This window comes from Diabrotica virgifera, chromosome 1 (assembly GCF_917563875.1).
Source record: "Diabrotica virgifera virgifera chromosome 1, PGI_DIABVI_V3a".
NCBI lineage: Eukaryota > Metazoa > Arthropoda > Insecta > Coleoptera > Chrysomelidae > Diabrotica > Diabrotica virgifera.
Window position 1 is genome coordinate 284,730,407 of NC_065443.1, and position 23,720 is coordinate 284,754,126.

The 23,720-nt window shown below is 32.7% G+C and overlaps 1 protein-coding gene across 1 annotated transcript in view; it reads left to right on the forward strand.

Annotated features, from left to right (window-relative positions):
- The window catches only part of LOC114330466 (angiotensin-converting enzyme-like), a 537,413-nt gene that overhangs the window by 198,191 nt on the left and 315,502 nt on the right, over positions 1-23,720 (forward strand). Inside the window, exons 23-25 of the mRNA XM_050663676.1 lie at positions 612-787; positions 847-905; positions 6,636-7,016. Coding sequence (XP_050519633.1) covers positions 612-787; positions 847-905; positions 6,636-7,016 — 616 coding nt within the window. The remainder of the gene's footprint in view (positions 1-611; positions 788-846; positions 906-6,635; positions 7,017-23,720) is intronic.

A 23,720-nucleotide genomic window follows, 5' to 3' on the forward strand; every position in this document is an offset into this window, starting at 1 on the left:
CTGATAACTTACACCCACGTTCACTCATTACGAAATCTGTTACAAGAATTTCAGCCATTTTAACAACATTTATTTGAATTTTCTCGTCCAGCCAAGAGACAATACATAAAAAATGATGAATACCTTATACACCACCTTCAGACAGGGTAATTTATACAGGTACATACATGGAATACCGGTATTAGATTATCAACATTGTTAAGAATTACTTAAAAAATAAAACTTACAAATTCACCGGTAGTTCATGGGTTATTGTTAAATTACCTGAGGGCTAGAGATGCGAATTGGCCTGTAATTAGGAGGGGGGATTAAAATAGTGACGATTTCACCGGGACCCCATCATATTAACCTTTATGGTCCGCGTTTTACATCCATATTTTAGGAACTTGATTCTTAGTTGTAAGTTCAGCTGAGAATTGCAGAGCATCTAAGTATTATAGATTTTCCTCTTCCAATTTTTATGAGTTTTAATTTCTTTATCAGGATTTAATGTCTCGTTTATCTAACATCCCAGGTATTTTAAATGAGTAACTTTTGTAATCAGCTCATTATTGATAAATAGTTGCATTGGAATAAAGTCTTGTTTACTAACTGTACGTCTGTACTTGTAGGAAGATGCTTAAAATGGGTGCTTCTAAACCATGGCCGGATGCAATGGAAGCTTTGACAGGTCAAAGAACCATGGACGCTAGTGGACTTTTGGAATATTTTAAACCACTTACCACATGGTTGAAGCAAGAGAATGCCAAAAATGGAGTTAAAGTTGGTTGGGAAAAGAGCAAAAGAGGTAGATATTATTTATTTCTATACAATATGATAGTACTAATATGCTTGTTTTAATTGCAGTATGCGTAAGGACTAGGCAGGAGTTAGTCTCAAAGGATAAACCCAAGGAATCCACAGAATAATTAGCCAAATTTCAGGAAAAGTGAAATTAATATGTATTATAAATGATATATTAAACGAATATTTTTATTTAAGTTTGATATAGATATTTTTTTCTTTAAGGCAAAAAAAATCAATAACAGAAGTTATGCATTGGAAAAAGCAGTTACTATACACTCGAAAATCACCTGCAGACAGAGAGGATAAAATTGTTAGGAATCAAAATAAATTCATTTTGTCCACCATAACTTAACAAAAAGAGCATAAAATCTACGAAAACATACACTGGATCTGACCTCAATAGCGATTAAAATCCAAAAAATACATTTTACACTAAAAAAATTTCTGAAAGTTAAAGAGAAAAAGTGACAAGCAAAATAGACATCTTACAACGGACTAAGATTAAAAGGAAAAATGAAATATTATCTAGGTTAAGAAAAAATAGAGACGATAGATAGATGTTAAAGTCATATATGGACGGCTCTAACAACGAAAATAACAATTATACACGAAGAAGACATCGAGTTCACTAAAAACAACAGAAAACAAGAACGGATAACGCAAGATATCATAGATTTCATGAACGTAAGACAAAAACATAAAACAAACCCAATAGAATAAAAACGAATCAATAATCATTAAAAAAAGTGCAGACTACTTAAAGAAATCTGGATGGAAAAAAATGCCTAGAAATTAAACAACTTCAGAGGAAATAAGATATCTTTGATGTCCAAAAGAGGTAAAAGAAATGATAGGTAGACACAGAAGAAAACAAGAAACAATATTAAACAATAACGAAATACATAAATATATTTACAGAAGACAAACTGGAGAGATCGAAAGAATATATTTAGACACTTTTTGACGACGAGCAACTCAGGCAACCAAATAACGTTTACAAAACGTTGAAAAGACGTCATAATTATCACCAGTCCACGTCAGTTTATCACGTTTTTTCGACGTCGAAAGTCACGTAAAAAGCCACCATAACTGACGTCATTTTAGATACGTGATATCAAAAACGTAGTTTTTGTCGTTTTTTAGATTATTTTTCATTTTATGGTTTTAAAAATACACAATAATAATTATTCGTATGGGCATTGTTGGTCTTGCAATTTTTCATTTAACTGTTTTAAATTTAGCTTATATGCTAAAAGTAAAACCCAATGGAAGACTTTATAAAAAAAATGCCTTGAATTACAATCAAATTACAATATCCTCAATGCAACATTATAGAATTTTCACTTTTTATATAGGTATAATTACTGTGTCAAAACTGATACTACATTAAAAACTAATAAATAATTTATTAACAAATTATTCAGCATAATATCTTAATTTAACGTAACGCTGTCCATTAAATCAAAAAGAATCGTGAACAACACATAATAATTAGTTTATTAACAGAAAATAAACACCAAAACACCAAAAGTCTTATTTTACCACACAAAGCACGTAAATAAATGAAGTTTGGAGTCAATGTCATGTCAATATACAATATTAACATTATAAGCATTAACTGTTTAAGCTCCTCCCATTTTTGTCACGTCAGAGTTGGGCTGTCTGAAATGAAAACGTGTTTTTAAACGTATTATAACGTCATTAATCTTACGTATTTAAAATCACCTACAAAAGACGTTTATAGGACGTAATGTTCAAACACGTGTATATATTCAAACAAAAACTGACGTTTCCTCGACGTTATTGACGTCACTTGGTTGCCTGGGACTTTATGCTCCACCATTCACGGATGATCTAATAAATGAAAAAGATTCAGAAATATCCAGAGAAGAAATTATTTATGCAGAAAAAGCTCAGAAAAGTGGAATCAATGTAATGCAGACAACGATACTAGACTTGATATAGTTGGTCCATTTTATCTTTGCCCATGCGTCATGATTCATTTTCAAATAAATTAAACCAAAACATAAAGTGAAACGTACGAACGTCGATGTGTGTAGTATATAGTACCTATATCATTGTTTATATAGGGAGATAGTTGGTCAGCCCAATAGGTAAATATGTTTGATTCAAATTGAGACAGTCACCAGATATCCCCACAATTTCTGTCAGGGTCGCAACGTCAAAATGCATAGACATCCCTATATAAACAATGCCTATACGATCTGAGCTTCGCTGGTGGCGCTCCTAGCGGATTACTAATTCAACTTTCACCGGTAATTTTTAAATTTATTATTTAATTGTTATCGCTTAACATTTACAAAGCAAAAATTAATTAAATTTTAATCGATTTTTTTAAGATTTTGCTAATGATTTTGACGTTCTATTGATAAAATATGAATTTCTTACTTCGGATACTTTCACAATTATCGTGTAGATGGCGCTAAGATTTTAGATTAAATTATAATTACATATATTTCTCCATTTGTCTTAAATGCGTTAACACAACAATGCAGAATTGTAATGTATCCAGCTCTCTGCCTATCAATACCAAGGTACGCATTACCACGCAAATTATTTACACGCATGCGCGTGTAATTATCTTAAATAATAAGACAAGGTCAGTAAACATGGCAGCTTACGGAAGCATAGAAAATGTCAATATTAGTGAGCCAAAAAATTGGGATACTACGTGGAACGAATGCATTTCTTCTTCACGGCCAATAATATTACGGACCCAGAGAAGAAAACAGCAACATTTATGAGTCTGTGAGGGGCAAGTACTTATGAAATTATAAGGTCTTTGGTTGCACCAGCAAAAGTTAGTGATTCGAGCTACGAACATATCACTGCCGAGTTGAAAAAACATTTTGCGTCAAAAACGTCTGAAATTGTCTGCAGGTTCAAATTTTATAGGCGAAATCAGCAAACTGGTGAAACAATTTCTATGTATCTAAAATAATTGCGAAAATTGGCAGAACCATGTAGTTCCGGAAATGGCCTGGACGCAATGCTACGAGATAGATTAGTCTGTGGCTTATTGGATGACACCTTACAGCAAAAGTTGCTCGCCACACAAAAGTTAAAACTTAAAGACGCACAAGACATGTGCTTGGAACACGAAGCGGCTGTTCAAAGTTTGCAGGTGTTACGAGAGAGTGAGCTGAACACAGAGGTGAACGCAGTAGGTTTTCGTAGAAATCAGCCAGGACAATCAAAACAAAAATCAGCTGATCGCGAACGCAAAAAGTGTTTTCGGTGCGGAAAGGAACATTCTCCTGAACATTGTGAACACATTAAATCAACCTGTATATTTTGCAGAAAAGTTGGACATATTAAAATAGCTTGTTTTGGTAAAAAGAAAGACCAAAGTCAAAGACGCAAAGTGCATGAGACTACCGAGGAATCGACAAAAAATACCGAGCCGGTTTCGGGAGATACTCAAAGTGTTTATCTAAGTAGCGACTATAATTTTTCGTTATTGGACGTGACGTCTGATAGCATTACCGGTAGATATTTAGTAGACGTGCTACTCAATGACAAAAATGTGAAAATGGAGGTTGATTCGGGCACAAGTTTCTCAGTGATTAGAAAATCGACATACCATAAAATATTTAGTGAAAATCGACCTAAATTAAATCAATCCAGTCTTATTCTGCGCGATTATCAAAATACAGTGATACCCATACTGGGTGAGTGTCTAGTGGAGGTAAAAAGGGGTCAACGATCAGCCAAGCTTCCTCTTATAGTCACTGAAGGAAACCGCGCCAGTCTTGGTAGAAACTGGTTTGAGAGGTTAGGCTTAACCATAGCAGGGGTAAGTCAGATATATTCCATTATAAATTATCCTGAAGAATACCCAGATGTATTTAACACGAATTTGGGATCTTACCGGGGTCCTCTAGTAAATTTTTCGTTAGACAAAAATGTAAGGCCAATTATGCTTAAAGCGCGTATGGTTCCTTTTGCACTAAAAGACAAGATTGAAGCTGAATTGGATAGGCTTATAGCGCAGGGTGTTTTAGAGCCGATTACACACACAAAATAGCGCACCCCAATTGTGACCGTTTGCAAAGAAAACGGAGAGGTTCGGATCTGCGGCGATTACAAATCTACATTGAACTTAGCGCTAAATCCAGAACCTTATTCAGTGCCAGCGGTACAGAATATCTTATATACTCTCGCGGGAGGTAAAGTGTTTGCAAAACTAGACATGGCACAAGCTTATCTACAGTTAAGTGTCAACCGCGAAGCTGCGGAAGCACAAACAATTATTACGCATAAGGAAGCTTTTAAATGCAATCGTTTACAGTTCGGTATATCCGTGGCTCCACAATTTTTTCAAAAATTCATAGACACTAGATTAACGGATATTTCGGGTGTAATACCGTATTACGATGATATTTTAATAGCAGGTAGCTCAGAAATAGACTTAGACTCAAAAGTGCGGGCAGTATTATCGCTGTTCTGAAGCTATTTCCTTGTGGCATTTTTATGATTAATTATTTATATGGGAAATAAGCTACAATTAAAATGAAAAAAATAATTTTATTAACGTTTCGACGCCCAAATCGGGTGCCGTTGTCAAAATACAAAATATTACTAAAATAAACTAAAGTGTTGTTGCTAAGCAAAAAAATTCTTCTAATAATTTATTTAATCTCACTCATTTATATTGGCAATTCAGACATATATTATACATTTTAAAGTAGAAGACTTTAAAATGATATTGCCAATATTTATGAGTTGCGTTCCTGGGACGACTTACTGAAAGATAGTTCATTCGATTACATGAAATTAACCCCAACTCAAGAATATCCGTCATAAAAAATTATAGCATGTGATATGTCTTTAAAAAGACAACCAAATGCAACGACAGTAAAATTCTCGCGTTAGAGACTTCATAGTAAATCACAAGGGAAAACCAGGAAAAAACCCTGTGATACTATCCCGACATCGTAAGTATTTGGTCTTACATTAATTTACTCTCAAAAAATAATACCAAATTCTGACTTGTAACATGTTTAAATTATAAATAATATTAATAATACTAGATATATAAGTAATACTAAAATATAAAATATGTACTAGCTCGATATTATTGACTTACTAATCTTGGTATTTTCTTTCTATTGACTTCCTCTTTCAGTGTGGGTAACCACATCCTACTGCATTCTACCGAGGAATTTGCGACACAATTGGTTTCATTTAGCATAATTAGAGCCGCTTCTTTGATTTTTTTCTCTTTTTACTATCTGATTCTTTCAGGACTATACTTGAATCTCTCCACTGAACTCTATGTTCATTATCCCATGCGTGTTGACATATTTGAGATCTCTCAAATTCTCTATTTTTAATATAAGATTGATGTTCACTTATTCTAACGTCTAATGGTCTTGATGTCTCACCTAAATAAAATTGTTCGCATTCACAAGGTATTTTATAAATGCAATTTTTTGTTCTTTCTTGATCATTGTTAGGTTTAGTTTTAGATAGAATAGATCTCAATGTGTTTGTTGTTTTGAATGTTGTTGAAATGTTGAATTTATTTCCTATTGTTTTAAGTTTCTCGGATAGTCCTTTTATATATGGTATTGATATTTTCCTCGTATTATTTCTGGTGAATGTTGTAGGATCCCGTTCTAAGTTGTTCTGTTCCATTCGATCCAATCTTGACTTTTTAGAATTTTTTTGCTTAGCAACAACACTTTAGTTTATTTTAGTAATATTTTGTATTTTGACAACGGCACCCGATTTGGGCGTCGAAACGTTAATAAAATTATTTTTTTTCATTTTAATTGTGGCTTATTTCCCATATAAATAATTAATCAGTATTATCGCGTTTCCAGGAAGACCGGCGTTTGCGCAAGGACAAGTGCGTTTTTCGAAAAAAGACAATAGAGTTTCTCGGGTTTCAAATTAGTGAAGACGGTTTAGGTCCCACTAAAGACAAAGTCGCGGCCATCACAAATGCGCCTGCTCCGACTAATAAAACCGAATTACAAGCTTTTCTTGGACTTTTAAATTTTTATCATGCTTTCCTAAAAGACAAGGCAACTATTGCAAATCCGTTCCATGCACTGCTCCGACAGTACGTTCCTTGGCAGTGGCGTTTCAAGGAACAAAAAGCTTTTGAAATATTAAAAGACATTTTGGCAAAAGAACCGGTGTTGGGACATTACAGTGAACGGAAGGATTTATTTTTGACGTGTGATGCTAGCCCTTACGGGGTAAGTTGTGTGCTTAGCCAGCGCGATGACGAGGGACGCGAATATCCAGTGGCGTACCGTAGTCGTACTCTATCGTCTGCGGAACGAAACTTCGCCCAAATCGACAAAGAAGCACTGGCCATAATATCGGGCGTTAAAAAATTCCAAGAATATGTATACGGCAGGAGAATAAGCATAAAAACGGACCATAAACCATTGCTGGATATTTTTAATCCATAAAAAGGTGTTCCTTTTTGAATTATTTGCGAAATAGTATATTAAGTATGGAGAACGGTAAGGGTTTTATACCGATCGAAGACAATTGTTTGGAGGAGGAGCGGAGCGACGACTCCAATTATTGTCTGAGATCGGTTACCCTTAACGTTCGACATGCTTATAACGTTTTTTGCACGATTGATACCATTATAAATTATAAAATTAAACATTTTCGTCATATTGACTAGTTTCATTCATTTTATCAAGATAGATATAATTTATCAAGATAGATATTATTTATCAAGATAGATATATTTATCAAGATAGATATTATCATACTTTGGTTGTTAGGTAGTAACTAGGGTGCATAACAACAATGGAGAATTTAGTTATTATTTAGTTGTCAATAATATTAAGTACAATTTTGATTATTATAAATTAAAATATGAGCGAAAGTGAATTTGAAGAAATTGAACGGGCTTGGGAAGAAGGGTGTTCCGTAATTATTCCCAAAAAATCCAAAATCCGTTATCAAAATACCTACCAGTTTTAAAAAATGGTGCGAAGGCAAGAATTTAAGAATCAAAGAAAATACTCTATTGGCATATTTCGTTCAAAGACATATGCAGTTGAAAGCTCCTGGAAGCCTCTGGGCAGAATATTCAATGATTAAATCCACCGTTTTTCTTTATGATGGCATTGATATTTCCAAGTTTTCAACTTTGATCGCGTATTTGAAGAGAAAAAATGTTGGATACTACTAATGTATGCGATTCTGCAGGAGTTTCTGTTAGAAGTGAAACCACAGCCCAAACAAGTGGGATTTCATTAAATAATTTAACAAATTGTACCATAAGTTTCAATATTAATAAATAATTCGTTAGTTTTCTTTATTCTTTCAAAAAATAAATTAAAATAAGAGATTTTTTAACTCGACGGTAAGTGAATTACCTACCGTCGAGTTGCAGTACTTACCGTCGAGTTGGATTACTTACCGTCGAGTTGCTAGTAAATGTCACCTACTGACGTAAAATCTGTCACGGTAAACAGTCAAAAATGATCAATCGTGCAAAAACGTGGTTTTTTGTCGAAAAATCAACATTTTCAATCGCGAATAACTCGAAAAGTATTGGCTTACGTAAAAAATTTTTTATAGAACGAAAGTGGATTATAATCTGTCCATTTATCCATTTCCGAGCTTATTTTATACACGCGTTTTTAACCCCCCCTATAAGGGATGACTGTTACCCCCCAAGTAAAAGCAACCAACGCTAGAACCTAAATCCAAATTTTCATGCAATTCGGAGTTGCCCCTGAAAATTACACTGCAAAACGGTCATTTATTGAGCTATTATATCTACCGTTCTTTTGCCTTGCATTGTACCCAGCGAATTTCCATTTCAGTTCTGCTATTTTTTTATTTATATATTTGACCTTAGTGATTTTTCTTATCCATTCGTTTCTTTTCTTGTCCTTCAGATTTACTTGTAGCATTATTCTTTCCATTGCCCTTTGTGTTTTTAATACCTTATCCATGCTATTTCTTGACAGTGTCCATGTTTGCGCTCTATGTTATGTCCTGCACTATTTTTAAAATAGGTATGTAATTATAATACTAAGGCAGATCGAAAGCATCATCACTACTATTCTCTATAAATTCCGATAACTAGGCGTTGTACTTTATGCTATTCATCTAATTACACCTCAATAAAAAAAACTGTTGCATCCATTATTCACCCGACTCATGCATAAACAAATCTTAAAAATAAACACAATCTTGAAAAATTCATAGAAATCATTTATTAAACTGTTCCCATAACATTCTTAGAACAAATAATGATTATTTTAAATATCCTGCTTTTATAAAAAAGCTGCACTTTAGCAGCAGCTATGATGTGTTTGTAGTTTGTTTCTGTTTCAGTGACGCAGGTGAGAGGGTACCTATAGGATGCTTAGTGCTTACCATATTGCCATACACTTTGCAGAGGGGTGAGAAATCAAAGTAGGCAATGTCCCATTTCCATAATTTTAAGAAACCGCGAAAAGTTGTAGAAACTAACAAAATGAAATTAAAACAACAAAACTGATAAATATTCATATAAAATTTGGTTTGTGATCGGATGTTCAGAAAGGGGGGCTTAAGAAATTATTTCTTTTCCTTTTTGAAGTTATACTTCTTTAGGCGCGATTGAGGTTGAGGGTGAATTTATATTGATCTGAGCGCATGCGCACACCGACAGTTTGGTATTAGTCTTTATACGGGCTCTGATTGGGTGTTGAAATGATCTGTCAATAACTGTTCAATATGGAGGTTATCGGTAAACAAAAATGTTGTATAATATATTAGTTTTTATTGTTGTGAGGACAGAAATAAAATCAAATTTATAATTATAGTGACTTTTTAAATAGTTTTGAAAAGCCACAGGTACGTAATTCTAAATGTTTCAGTTGTATTCCAATAAAGAATTATCTTCATACCTACTTGGAAAATGTAAAAAAAATAATGTACTTACCTAGTACTTGCTATGCTATGCCCCTAGTAGGCAATGCTTTAATTTACATAATCTGATTACGAACAAACTTTCTACAAATTTTCATCTAATGTATCGTTTTCTTACTCTATATATTGTTGTATTTTAATTCGACAAAAATCAAACTAATAAAAATTCATATAAACAAAATGTCAAAAAGTTGTTCAGTTTGTGTATATTCCCACATGACGTATACGCGAAGGTGGTGCAGTTTGAAATCGCTTCGACTCTCGTACGGCGGGATACACGGGAAGTAGGTTCAAGCCCAATGCAAGTTATATCATTTTTTTTATTTTTTTTTTTATAGATTTTATGATTGTAAGTATATTATTATATAATTTTTTTCAGAAAATACGTATTTAATTAAAATTTTTGGCAACAATTATTGTTCAGAAATCATTTGTGGCATTTTTCAATGTGTTTGTGTGTGTTTTATTCTTTTATTTTTTTAATTTTTGGTATTGTTTTAATAAAAATTTTTGGAAAGTAGTAGAGAAACTGTTTAAAGTATATTGATTTCGTTGAAATCATATAATAGAAGTATAACTTCTTACGTGCGTACAAAGTACACACATTCTTTTTTTTTATATTTTAGTTTGGAGATTGCCGTTTTTGTTTGCAATGTTTGAAGATTGACGGATATGAAAATAATCGATAAGGATATTGCCAGTTTTAAAACTAATAAAACATCATTGTGCCGGCTACTTAGCGAGGAAATAGTACATTATATACCGCGGGACTGAAGTAGTACATTTAATCCTGAAGGTAAAGTTTATGGCCCGACCGCAGGGAGGGCCATAATTTACCTGAAGGATTAAATGTACTTCAGTCGCAAGGTATATACGATACTTTTCGTACTTCCGGTATGATTTTATTAATTATTTCAATAATTTCAATCAGTTTTTTCTCTCTTCAACTCATTTAATAAACTGTCTTTAAAATAAGTTACCATAGTAACATTGCGTTGTGACAGTTATAATTTAGAAACATTGTCATTACTAGTGTCATTGTAAAGAAACATTGTTATTGATAATTATTGGTATCATGAGTGAAGAAGGTGTATCTGATATTGATAAAAGAGCAGCCGAAGTAGGTGAAGAATTGTTACCACCGAAATCTAGAAAACTATACGAGCAGCAGTACGATGCTTTTAAAAAGTGGTGCCGCTTAAAAAATGTGAGACAACCTACTGAAAATGCGCTGTTAGTCTACTTCGATGATAAATCAAAAGCGGTTTGTGCCTCAACTCTCTGGGCACATTACTCAATGCTGAAATCGGTTATTAACATTAGAGAAGATATTGATATAAGTAAATTTCCAAAATTATTAGCTTTTTTGAAGAGAAGAAATGAGGGATTTAAGCCAAAGAAGTCAAGAATTCTCACGTCTGAGCAGGTAGATCAGTTCTTACGGGAGGCTCCGGATGATAAATATTTAAAGCTTAAGGTAAATTTGGAAATTTGTTTATATTCAGAAATTTTAAGAAATCAATTTTTTTGTAGGTTGCACTTATTTTGGGCGTTGCGGGAGCTTGTCGTGGAAAAGAGTTGGTTGATTTAGAAATCGACGATGTGAGAGATTTGGGCGATTCCTTCCTAATTGCGATTAGAAACACCAAAAATAAAATTGACCGAAATTTTGTGATCAAAAATTCAGAAAACAGTGCCATCAGTTTTGTGGCGATATTTCGGAAATATGTGGCATTGCGAAAGACAGGGACAACTCATTCAAAATTTTTTGTTCAATACATCAACAAAGAATGTACTACGCGAGTAGTAGGAAAAAACATGTTTGGTACAATTCCACGGCAAATAGCAGCTTTCTTGAAATTAGAAAATGCGACGTCTTATACGGGACATTGTTTTAGACGCACATCTGCGTCTTTGTTAGCTGATTCGGGAGCAACAATAGACGTGCTGAAGAGACATGGAGGATGGAAATCCTCCAACGTGGCCGAGGGATATATTGAATCGTCTATTAAAAATAAACAAAAAATTTCAGATAAAATATTTGGTCAAGTCGCCGATTCGTCCACTATAGTTATGCCACAGTCCTCATTCTCGCTTCCTGTTTCCGCAGGATCTTCGAAACAAACACCAGTTCAATATGAAAAGGACCTATCTGTTACTCGTCAGTTACCTGCTGCATTAACCCAGGAAAGACTGGTCAATATGACGAACTGTCACAATATTAATTTGAATATTAACGTTAATTACCATTCTAATTAATTATATTTTTCAATAAAATATCCCTTAAATTCGTTTGTTTGTGATTTAATCGTTCCGGGAGTTTCGTCAATATTTAATCCCGGAGGGATTAAATGTGACACTTTAGTACCTGTCACAAGGGAGTGAAGTTGTCACTTTAGGCCCGGAAGTACGAAAAGTATATTTTGATATTGAACACTAATATAATTTAGGGGTTTGGTTCACTAATACTAATGACCAGACCAGAGAACTTAAGAGGCGGATAGAAATAGCGAGACAATCATTTATCAAAATGAAAAAGTTCCTATGCTGCCGGGACGTAAATTTGCAATTAAGAACGAGAATGCTAAGGTGCTATGTTTTCTCCGTACTTTTATATGGCATGTAAGCTTGGACACTGAAAAGATAAAAATCAAAAACATTGAGGCATTCGAGATGTAGTGCTACAGGAGAATGTGCAAAATACAATGGACATATAGAGTAACAAATCAAGATGTTTTGCAGAAGATAGGGAAGGAATGCGAAGTCATAAAAACAATACAAACGAGAAAACTGGAATATCTAGGCTACATAATGAGAGGGAAAAGTACTCCCTGCTAAGGCTCATAATCCAAGGAAAAATCTCGAGAAAGAGAAATGTGGGACGTAGGAGAATCTCCTGGTTGCGAAATTGAAGGGAGTGGTGCGGGTGCAGTTCTATACAATTGTTCAGAGCTTCAGCCAATAAAGTTAAAATTGCTGTGATGGTAGCCAACCTCCGATAAGAGATGGTACTGCAAGAAGAAGAAAATAATATAATATTTAAAAGCAATTTATATGCATATCACTTAAACTAAAATATCCGTAAGTTCGGGTATATATTCACAGGTTTCTACAGAATTCACGACATTCACAGTTGATCACATGCGAGCGCTACGTGGCTCTTATTGGCCGTAGCGGAGATTACCGTGTTTGGTACGCACTCAGCTATGAAGATTGCCGCTTTTGATCCCAACATGAATTTTTCACTGCGATTTGTATACGGTACATTCCATGTCAAATCACTCAGGCAAAAAATTTTGGATCTCCGATTTGTCTGAAAATTGGTATATAGCTTCTGCGGGACGTAAAAATAAGATATTTAAGGTCAAAAAATCTATTTCTTCTTTTTTTCTCAAAATGTTATTTTATGCGATTTTACAGTGATTTGGTGTTTATTTAAACAAATTTGCATTTTCCGTCGTAAAGTATCGATAAAAAACATAATATTTTAATAGAAAGGACTCAAAAATGTCATTATATGGCATTATAACAAGTTATTTTGAATCAAAACAAGTTTTTGATCAAATTTTATAGTGTAAAAAACGTTAAAATACCGTTTTTTGCATTTTCCTCCATTCCCAAAATACATTATCATCGATTTGGCTGAAAATTTGCCCACAGATAGCCAAAAGATAGGACTTTAAGTGGTTAGAAGGATTTGAATTATATTACAATACCAAAAAAGTTACATGCAGTAATATCAGACTCAAAAGTATATATTAGTCCAGTCGGGATAACATTTAACTTTGAATGCCGAGCTGCCCAAAATTTTATTTTTCTGATCTTTAGGGGAGTCAATAGTAGCCTAAATTTAAAATCACGAATGAATTCCTCCGTTACGTTAGCAGCCATCTTGATTTTAAAGGAGAACCTGTTTTGCTCAATATCTCCGCCATTTTTAAATTTTCGACAAAAATGGTAGGAACTGAAATTGTTCCAAATAAATCGTATTTACAATTATTACAATTTCTTTTTAACAATTTTTGTCGTGAGGTCGATATTTTCGAGTTAATTTTACTTACAGTAGACGCCTATATTTTTGACTATAATATTGCATGTAACTTTTTTGGTATTGTAATATAATTCAAATCCTTCTCACCACTTAAAGTCCTACATTTTATCTATCTGTGGGCAAATTTTCAGCCAAATCGATTATGATGTATTTTGGGAATGGAGAAAAATGTAAAAAACGGTATTTTAACGTTTTCTACACTATAAAATTTGATCAAAAGCTTGTTTTGAATCAAAGTAACTTGTTATAATGCCATATAATGACATTTTTGAGTCCCTTGTATTAAAATATTATGTTTTCCATTGATACTTTACGATAGAAAATGCAAATTTTTATAAATAAACACCAAATCACTGTAAAATCGCATAAAATAACATTTTGAGAAAAAAAGAAGAAGAAAATTTTTTGACCTTAAATATCTTATTTTTACGTCCCGTAGAAGCTATATACTAATTTTCAGACAAATCGGAGGTCCAAATTTTTTTTTGCTCCAAAATTGAGTGATTTGAAATGGTTAAGACTAAATTTAAATAAATTAAGCCCATACAGTTAAGACCTCTTTTGGTTCTCACAAATAGTTTTATCTAACAGATAATAAAAGAACGCAACAGATGGCGTCCCTAACTCAAAATAAGAAAAAGTGGAGATTGCCGCCTTTGATTTTACACTCCTCAGGTGTGACATTATTTAGAAATTATTTTTTTTACACCTCTTCTACGTTTATTCTTCTTATGATGCCCGTCCGTTACGGATGTTGAAAACTAACGTTGATATTGTGACTTTGTGGACTGCTGACCTAAGAAGTCAAGTTAAACAATTTTTTTGTGGCTATAAAGCCAACATATTCTTCTTCCTAGACGTCTTTTCTTTACACCTTACCTTGACGTATGATCCGAAGTGGGTCATATTATAGTAGGGGAGGAAAGTATGCTAAATGTGCAGTCACTCGAGCCCTTTGGGGACCTATTGGGTTGTGAAGAGTAGGTTCTAAAACCAAAAAAAGTTAAGTAAAGTTTTCCATTTTAGTGGGGACTTTCCATTTTTAATTTAATTTTCCATTTCCAACAATCGTTTTTTCCGATTATAGCGCCATTTATCTATAATTCGAAAAAATATTTCAAATAAAAGTTATTTATTTTTACGTAAGGAATCCGAATCTGCAATAAAAAACGGGGGTTCCTATTTAAAATTTTAAAGTAACCCCCCCCCCCACATCCATGGGGGTCGTGTTTGGTGCCATTCGATTTGTATTTTGTATTTTGTATGATTTTGTATTTTTCAGTTTTTCGATCAATGTTCATTTCGCGAAATATCGCGGGATTCGTATTTAAAATTTTAAATTTACCCCCACCCCTCTTCGTGGGCAGTCGTGTTTGGTATCATTCGATACATTTTTGACAAATATTGAGCAGTTATTTTTTAGTTTTTAGATCTATCTTTCATTTCGCGAAATATTCGCTTTTTTCTTGTGAAACTTTGTGACTCAAATCGTCAGATTTTTGAAATGTACACTGTTTTGCATGTATTTAACTTACCTTATCATAATATGACAATTTTGAGTTTTTCTAAGGATAGTTTTTTTTTCGCCCCCCCCCCCCCCTTAACGAACTCCCCTGTGTTTAGATTAGAGCCAATATATGGTAGAAGTACATTTACAGGTTACCAGGGTTCTCCCCATATGATAATCTGACCCGCTCGAGTTACTGCAAAAATCCCCGCTTGGGCTCCCTACCTTTATGGTTGTCCATTTTACGCGTTACTATGTCACAGCAAAGTTTGTGACGTCTTATGATTCTATGTAGAAATTTTTTAGGTATTGTATTGTTTTTTAGGTATATGTATTGTTGTAGAATTGTTTTTTTTTGTAAAGATATTCAGAAAAAATTAAATTTATATCAACGAACCTGAAATCATAGTTTTTCATCACCCTGTATATCACCAAAATTGTTTAGAATTTAATTTTGCTCTTAAGCAAGTGTTTCGGGAAAAAGTGAAACGACTAATGAGTGATTCGACGAAATGCACGGGACATGAACAAACATTGCGTTGATTAGAAAGTGGACATCGTGGTCGAAAACAAAGACGGTTTTAAGATCCTTTCCGGGAAGGTTTTTAATGTGGTATACACATTGTATGAGTTTTAGATGTTAAAGTAGAAAGTAGGAAAGAACTAATTATGATATCTTTTGAAATATGACAAATTGGTAAAGTTCTGTGAAAAAATATTTGGTTTCAGAAGAAATGGGTATGAAAGGTTTGGAGAGAGGATTGTTTTTGATTGAGTGGGAGAGATGAGGTAGAAGGGAGTCAGAAATTTGGCGAGAGACGAGAGGTCACTGTGTAATTAACATCGGTGGAAGGCAGTCCAATTTTTTTATTTTAAAAGTTTAGTAATCAGTGTAGAGTGGGTGTGATCAGCCTTTGCGAGCAGAACCAAGTTGAAACCAAATTGTCGACCGGTTGAAGAGTCAATTTTCCTGGTCCGAGGGAGCTTCCTTTGTTTTGTCTAGAACGAGTAGCTGATTAATATTTTTTGCACAAGATATCGAACAAGGAAAACTGAGTAACAGAATTCGAGAAAATCCTGTATGATTTTTGGAAGTAGTTTGACGAGAGGGACTTTTTCGCAACATCCAGAGAGTACGTGTTGTGAGAATCAAGGACGGCTCAATCCAGAGAACGAGAGAGTGAAGAAACAAATAGGTTAGTCAAATTATTTGTCGGAATGGAGATAATTTTTTTATATCAAACCCATATTTGTTTATTTGTTTATTGAACTTTTTTTACGCAGTTAGTCATTTAAAATTTGAGAAATCAAGTCAAAAGAAGAAAAGTAAATTTTATTAAATTTAGTATGAGTAAATAATAACTTAGTTAAATAATTTTTTTTGTCAAAACAAGGAGATATCAGAGTTAGAGTTTAATTTATTAAGTAAGAGGTTGTTGCAACAAAGTTTAAATTTAATATTTTTTGAATCACATGTACACGGCTTATTTGATAAAAACAATAGATTACATTTATATGATATTGAGTGTTTTCAATTTCCCTGTTTCCACCCTGGAAGAAGTAAGCAATCAGAAATATTAGAAGCCACAGATCACAGGTATTGTAGCCAATACAAATTTAGCCCTGAGAATAAAATTGATTGGAAAATTTAATTTGAATTTAGTTTTGTTTTTACAAAGGCAGTAAATAAAATAATTGAATAATTAATTAAAGTAAGAATTTGCTTATCAATCTAATTAAATAGATATAATAGAGCGTAACAGTATATTGTCCTTCCTTAATGCTGTTTAGAGCAGCTTCTACTTCCGCTTCGAGAATAGGTGGTCCGGTATAGAAGCTCAAGGAAATCCAATATTTGATATTAAAGATTTAAGAAAAATATGGATGTACTATGTGACAACAATATTTTTGAAGACTATAGGATTGTCATAATCACAAAAAATAAAAATAAGGATACCGGACAGCTTGTTCTCGAAGCGGAAGTAATCGAAATTATTCTTAAATCTGCTGTATCCAGAATTTTTAAAAATTGTAGACAAAGACACAGTAAAAAAACTTACTTTGATATTTAACAATACATACGAAACTGTAAAAATATACCTACAGTGGTGTAGATCAACATTCATAACCATAATCTAGAAAACCTAAGGTCAAATAATATGTGAAGACTCTCTTTATGACTAAGCTTTATGATTCATCTAATGAAATTTTTTTAAAAAGTTATAATATGCAGATTTTTCTATTTGGTTACAAATTAAAATGAACAGCGGAAATACTTGACGGAAATTAAGTTAAGAAAAGATCGGCTTTTATCACAATGAAGAAAATCTTTAATCGCCACGAAATAAACTTGGAAATAAAATGTTGAATGGATTGCATATGTGAGTTCATTTTAAATGAAGTAAAAGAAAGACGTACTCACAATCATTTAATAATCACAAAGACGAACGGTTTCGATCTCTACAATATTCATATCATCTTCAAGTCAGTGTTACAAGTGATTAAATGCTACAATTAAAGAAAAACCAGAGTTAAAACAGTATCTGATTTACATAAAAAATGCTAATAAGAAAGCCAAAATTTTGAAAAGTATGTAAATATAAAATTTTAGAACAACAAACAAATACATACGCATGCACACCCATGAGCAAACAAGTGCAGTAGAGCGTCGATTATCCGAACTAATTGGGGGACATGAGTGTTCGGAAAATCGATTTGTTCGGATAATCGAACTATATTGATATAGTCATACATATTTATCCACAAGTTAATTAAGGCCATATTTATATACATACATATTTATTTATATCTTGATAATGACACATAGCAATTAAATAAAAAAGTGCAGTCTTTGCAACAACATATCTTTGTATATAATATTGAAGAAAATTGACGATATTTTAAGCGTTAATTACTAACGCTTACTCGGTACTTGACTGCGGGGCGCGAGAGTCGGGAGTTCGGATAAGCGGTCATTCGGTTGATCGACGTTCGGATAATCGACGCTCTACTGTACTCATAACCCCGCATACGCAAGTAAATGCATGAGGTTTATGACTATCATTTATTGAAATTTGATCTACCTACATGCCGTTGCAAGGGATGATTTGTAAGGTCATCAGTAACATGATTTCAAGTCCAAATTATGCTAGCAGGATAATCGGGTAAAGGACTGGGTAGACGGACATGCTTCAAGGTTAACACATAATATAACGAGATAGTTCTTAACGGTAAAGAGGTAATGTTAAACAAAATCAAAAAGAAAAAAGAAAAAAGAGATAAAAGGAAAAAAGAAAATGAAAAAAAAGAAAAGATAAGAAAAAAAAGAAGAACTTTTTCTTTCTATCTTTCTTTTTGTATCTATTATTTTCTATCTTTTCTTTTTTCTTTTTCTAAATTTCAATAAATAGTCAAAAACCTTATTATTCTGGGCTAATTAGCAAAATTCATGGAAAAGTTATTTACTAGCAATTTTATAGCTGGAATCGAGTTATAAGATCCTATTATTAATATAGGTATGCAAAGTCCGCAGATAGTGTGCTACTTTTTTTATAAACAAAATGGAGCCGACAAATCCTATTTTTTTCAATTATTGCTCTATAACTCCGAAGATTTTAACTTTAAAACAAAAACACTCAAATAAAAATTCACCGCAATTGAATTCTGCATAGAGATAAGTTTTTCCTGGTTTGCTCCGACACCAATTTTCCTCGGAAAATGCGTGTTTTCCCAACAAAATCTTTAATTTTCAAATGAAGTTTTAGGTAAATAATTATTAATCAATAATTAAATAACTTAGTGACATTAATGCTTTCTTGGTATAGATTGTAATTCCAGAAGCCGGTGAAAATTAAACGAATATTTTAGCAACAATTCAATTGTTAATTAACAAATTACGATCGCAACAATAACCAAAATAATCATGATAAATTGATCAAACTTATAAATATTATAAAGATGAGATGCTTATTTAAAATTTTATCAACAAAATATAAATTTTTCGTTTTTTTGCATAATCTTTAAATTTTGAAAAAAAAAATAGTTATAATACGCTGGTCTAATTAGTAAAGTACAAAGAAGGGTTATTTACCATGGAATCGAATATTATGATCCTACATATTAATAACATAGGTATGCAAAGTCCGCATATAGTGTGCTACTTTTTTTATTAACAAAATGGTGCTCCCAAATCGTGTTTTTTTCAATTATTTGTCTATAACTCCGAAGATTTTAACTTTACAGCAAAAACACTCAAACAAAAATTCGTCCCAATTTAATTCTACATAGAGGCATGTCTTTCCCGATTTGCTCCGATGAAAATTTTCCTCGGAAAATGCGGGTTTTCCCAACAAAATCTCTAATTTTCAAATAAATTTTTTGGGCAAGTAATTATTATAGATTATAACTGCAGAAGCCGGTAAAAATTGAACGAATATTTTAGCAACAATTCAATTGTTAATTAACAATTTACATTCGCAATAACAACCAAAATAATCATGAGACATTGATCAAACTTAGAAAGATTATAAAGATGTGATGCCTATTGCCTATTTAATATTTTGTGGACAAAATATAAATTTTTCATTTTTTTGCATAATCTTAAAATGTTTAAAAAAAGTTATAAACAAATTAACATTTCTCAGAAATTGTTTATTATATTATAATTTAAAAATACTTAAAATGCGTATTTCAAAGGTCTTGAAAATGAATGGTTTAAAATTTTTTTCCAACCATTTGCAAAAAAGTTATGAAACAGCAAAGCAAACATACGATTATTCCGTTGTTTATAATTTGTTTTAATTGTTTCAAAGCTTAAAAGTGAGTTTACGGTACAAACTAATTACTCTCAAAAATTATCAAATATTAGTTCAATGGTTATAATATAATCAAAGATTAAAAATGTTTTTTTTTTGTAATTTTTAGCGCGAAAGTAGGCTTGATACAGAGCCGGAGATAAAATATTCACTCGAAGCGACTGACACGATTTAAACTCGCGCGAGTTGTGTATGTGGACGGGTAGCTACGGTACTGTATTAGTCTACTCTCGCGCGTGTAAATTACAAAAAAATATATTTATAATCTTTAATTAAAATATAACCATTAAACTAATAATCAATATTTTTTGTAAGTAATTAGCTTGTACTTTAAAATCACTTTTACACTTTGAAAGAATTATAAAAAAGTATAAACAACGTAGTAATCGTATGTTTATTTTGTTGTTTCATAACTTTTTTGCAAATGGCTGCAAAAAAGTTCTAAAGCATTCATTGTAAAAATCTTCTAAATACGCATTTTACCTATTTTTTAAAATTAGAATATAATAAAAACTTTCTGAGAAACGTTAATTTGTTTATAACTATTTTTTTAAACATTTAAAGATTATTCAAAAAAATTAAAAATTTATATTTTGTCGACAAAATGTTAAATAGGCATCTCATCTTTATAAGATTTCAAAGTTTGATCAGTGTATCATAATTATTTTGGTTATTATTGCGACCGTAAATTATTAGTTAACAATTGAATTGTTGCTAAAATATTCGTTTAATTTTCACCGGCTTCTGAAACTATAATCTAAACCAAGAAAGATTGCTTATCTAAAACTTTATTTGAAATTTAATGATTTTGTTGGGAAAACCCGCGTTTTCCGAGGAAAACTTTCGTCGGAGCAGATCGAGAAAAACATTTCTTTATGCAGAATTTAATTTCGGTGAATTTTTATTTGGGTGTTTTTGGTGTAAATTTAAAATCTTTGGAGTTATAGAGCAAAAATAAAAAAAAACACGATTTTCGGGCGCCATTTTGTTTATAAAAAAAGTAGCACACTATCTGTGAACTTTGCATACCTATATTATTAATAAATATAATCATAAGCTTCCATTCTAGCAATAAAATTGCTGGTAAATAACTTTTCCCAAAAATAGCCTATTCTCCGATAATCAGCCTAGACTATATGTAATTACATGCGTATGCGAGCTTATGAGTACTTGTTTGCTCATGGGTGTGCGTGCATGCGTATGTATTTGTTTGTTGTTCTAAAATTTCATATTTACATACTTTTCAAAATTTTGACTTTCTTATTAGCATCTTTTTAGTATAACCAGATACTATTCTAACTCTGGTTTTTCTTTAATTGTAGCATTTAATCACATGTAACGCTGACCTGAAGATGATCTGATTATTGTAGAGATCAAAAGCGGTCGTCTTTGTGATTATTAAATGATTGTGAGTAAGTCTTTCTTTTACTTCCTTTGGAAATAAAAGTTCATTTATTAAAATGCTAGGTTGTACTAAACTTCTAGGTAAATTAATACCAGCTATCTAAGAGACTCATTAATGTTCAACACAGCGGGGTGCTATTGATTGAGGTGTGGAATTCCCTAAACAAGGGATCTATCTGTTTTCTAAAATGATCCTTTGTCTATGTAATTTCACACCTCCAACAATCGCACCCTGCATAGTTGAATATTAGTGAGTCTCTTAGATAACTGGTACTATTATATGCTCCATTCTTCTATACAGGATAGTCACGGAGCTTAATTGAACCATCACTGAAGAGACTTGCAGTATTTGAAATGTTTGATGAAGTTAAATGAAGATTTACACATAATGGATAATGAGCTCGAACTGGTGATAACCATAAAACGTCGCTACCTGGATCACCTGGGCCAGATAATGTGTTCAAATAACGATAGGATCTAATTCTGACAGTACTTGAAGGAAGATGCATGAAAAAAGAGGTCCAAGAAGGAAAAGAATAACCTAACTTCATAACCTACGAAAACGGTTTAACCTGACAACTACCGGCAAGCCCGGCCCTAGGGATTTTGCCGCCCCGGGCAAGATCGGCGACCGCCGCCGCTCCCCCTTAGACCCTCAGACCACCCCTCAGAAATTTCACCATGGCTCTTAATTTGCTGAAATCTATCACTTAATGCATTAACGGTTGTGTCTATAATTTTTAAATAGAAGTCAACTTTATATCGTGTCTCTGGATCTAGGTCCATACTTTCATCTTCAGCCTCATTTTCGGATTCTCAATATCTATCTTTGATGAGCCTTTTTGCGTCTGTCAAATAGCCCTGGAATTTTAAATCACTTCCGGGAGACTTAAAATGGATTTCCGATTTTTCTAATAAACTGATAGCTTGATACGCTCCCATATCAATACTTTGCATATGCGACTACGTTGATGTGAAGTAAAATGTCATGCCATATTACCACAGAGCAAAGAAAAGTAAAATCACGGATTTGATTTGTTAAACAGCTTGTCTCATGAGAAACCATTTTATCGTTGTTTTTATTCACAGTGATATCTACAAGAGCCTCGTAAATTTCTTCAATTTGGTCTCTAATGGGAGTAATTGCATCACTTATTCTACTTTCCCATATAGTTTCGGATAAAGGTTTCAATGTTAGGCTAGAAATATGATTTTTCAGCATAGTCCAACAATGAATAGATGCTGAGAAAAAGTTGTAAATTTTGTCACTAAGAAAAAGAAAGAAACTGCAGACTGTGAGGCTTTAGCAGCATCGTTCACGACTAAGTTAAGTGAATAGCTAGACCATGGGATAAAAAATGCTTTAGGATTCATTTTTAAAATTCTGTTTAAAACTCCCAAGTTCTTCTCATCCATGCTTGCCCCATTATCATACCCTTGTCCTCTCATATCTTCCAAAGGTATTCCCAGTTCATTCTGGGACTCTGTAACTCCCAAGCCAGTTGTTTCCACTACAGGCACAAATCCAAGAAAATGTTCTTCAATTTTAACACTTTGTGAACAAGAACCTAAATCGACAAAATGTACAACAATAGTCATCTGTTCCACCCCAGCAATATCAGATATACAATCTAAAATTATGCTATAATACTTTGCTGATTTCAAAAAGTTTAAAATTTTATTTTTGATTTGGTCATGGAGGAGCTGAGTAATTTCGTTTTGAATATGTTTTCCAAGTAGTGATGCTGCTTGTTACTCCCTTTATTTATTTTCCTAATGTGATCTTGTAACACAGAATCAAAATTTTTAAAGAGCTCAAAAAGCTTAAAAAAATTACCATTGTTTTGATGACAATGTTTATCAGAATCGCCCCTCATTGGATGACACTGATGTGCTAAGAACTGTATTATTGATGTCGTTGTATTACATTTCTCCAATGACCAGTTTCTGAATTTAGAACTTTTTGTGTTTCTTCATCTATGATTTTGTCCGTTTCTAGTCTAATTACTAGTTCTACCCACTGTCGCTGTGACTGTAGATGAGCTGGAGACTTAGCGTGGCTGGACAAAGCTTCAGCCATATGTTTCTAATTATTATATCCATTTTCAGTTAATATAATTATATCCATTAAAGTTAATTTTAAGTGAATTTCAGTGAATTTAGTTTAGTTCTGATCCTACTATTCTTATGCGATGAAGAAGAAGGCGGTGTTGTCGATTTTCCTTCGAATTTC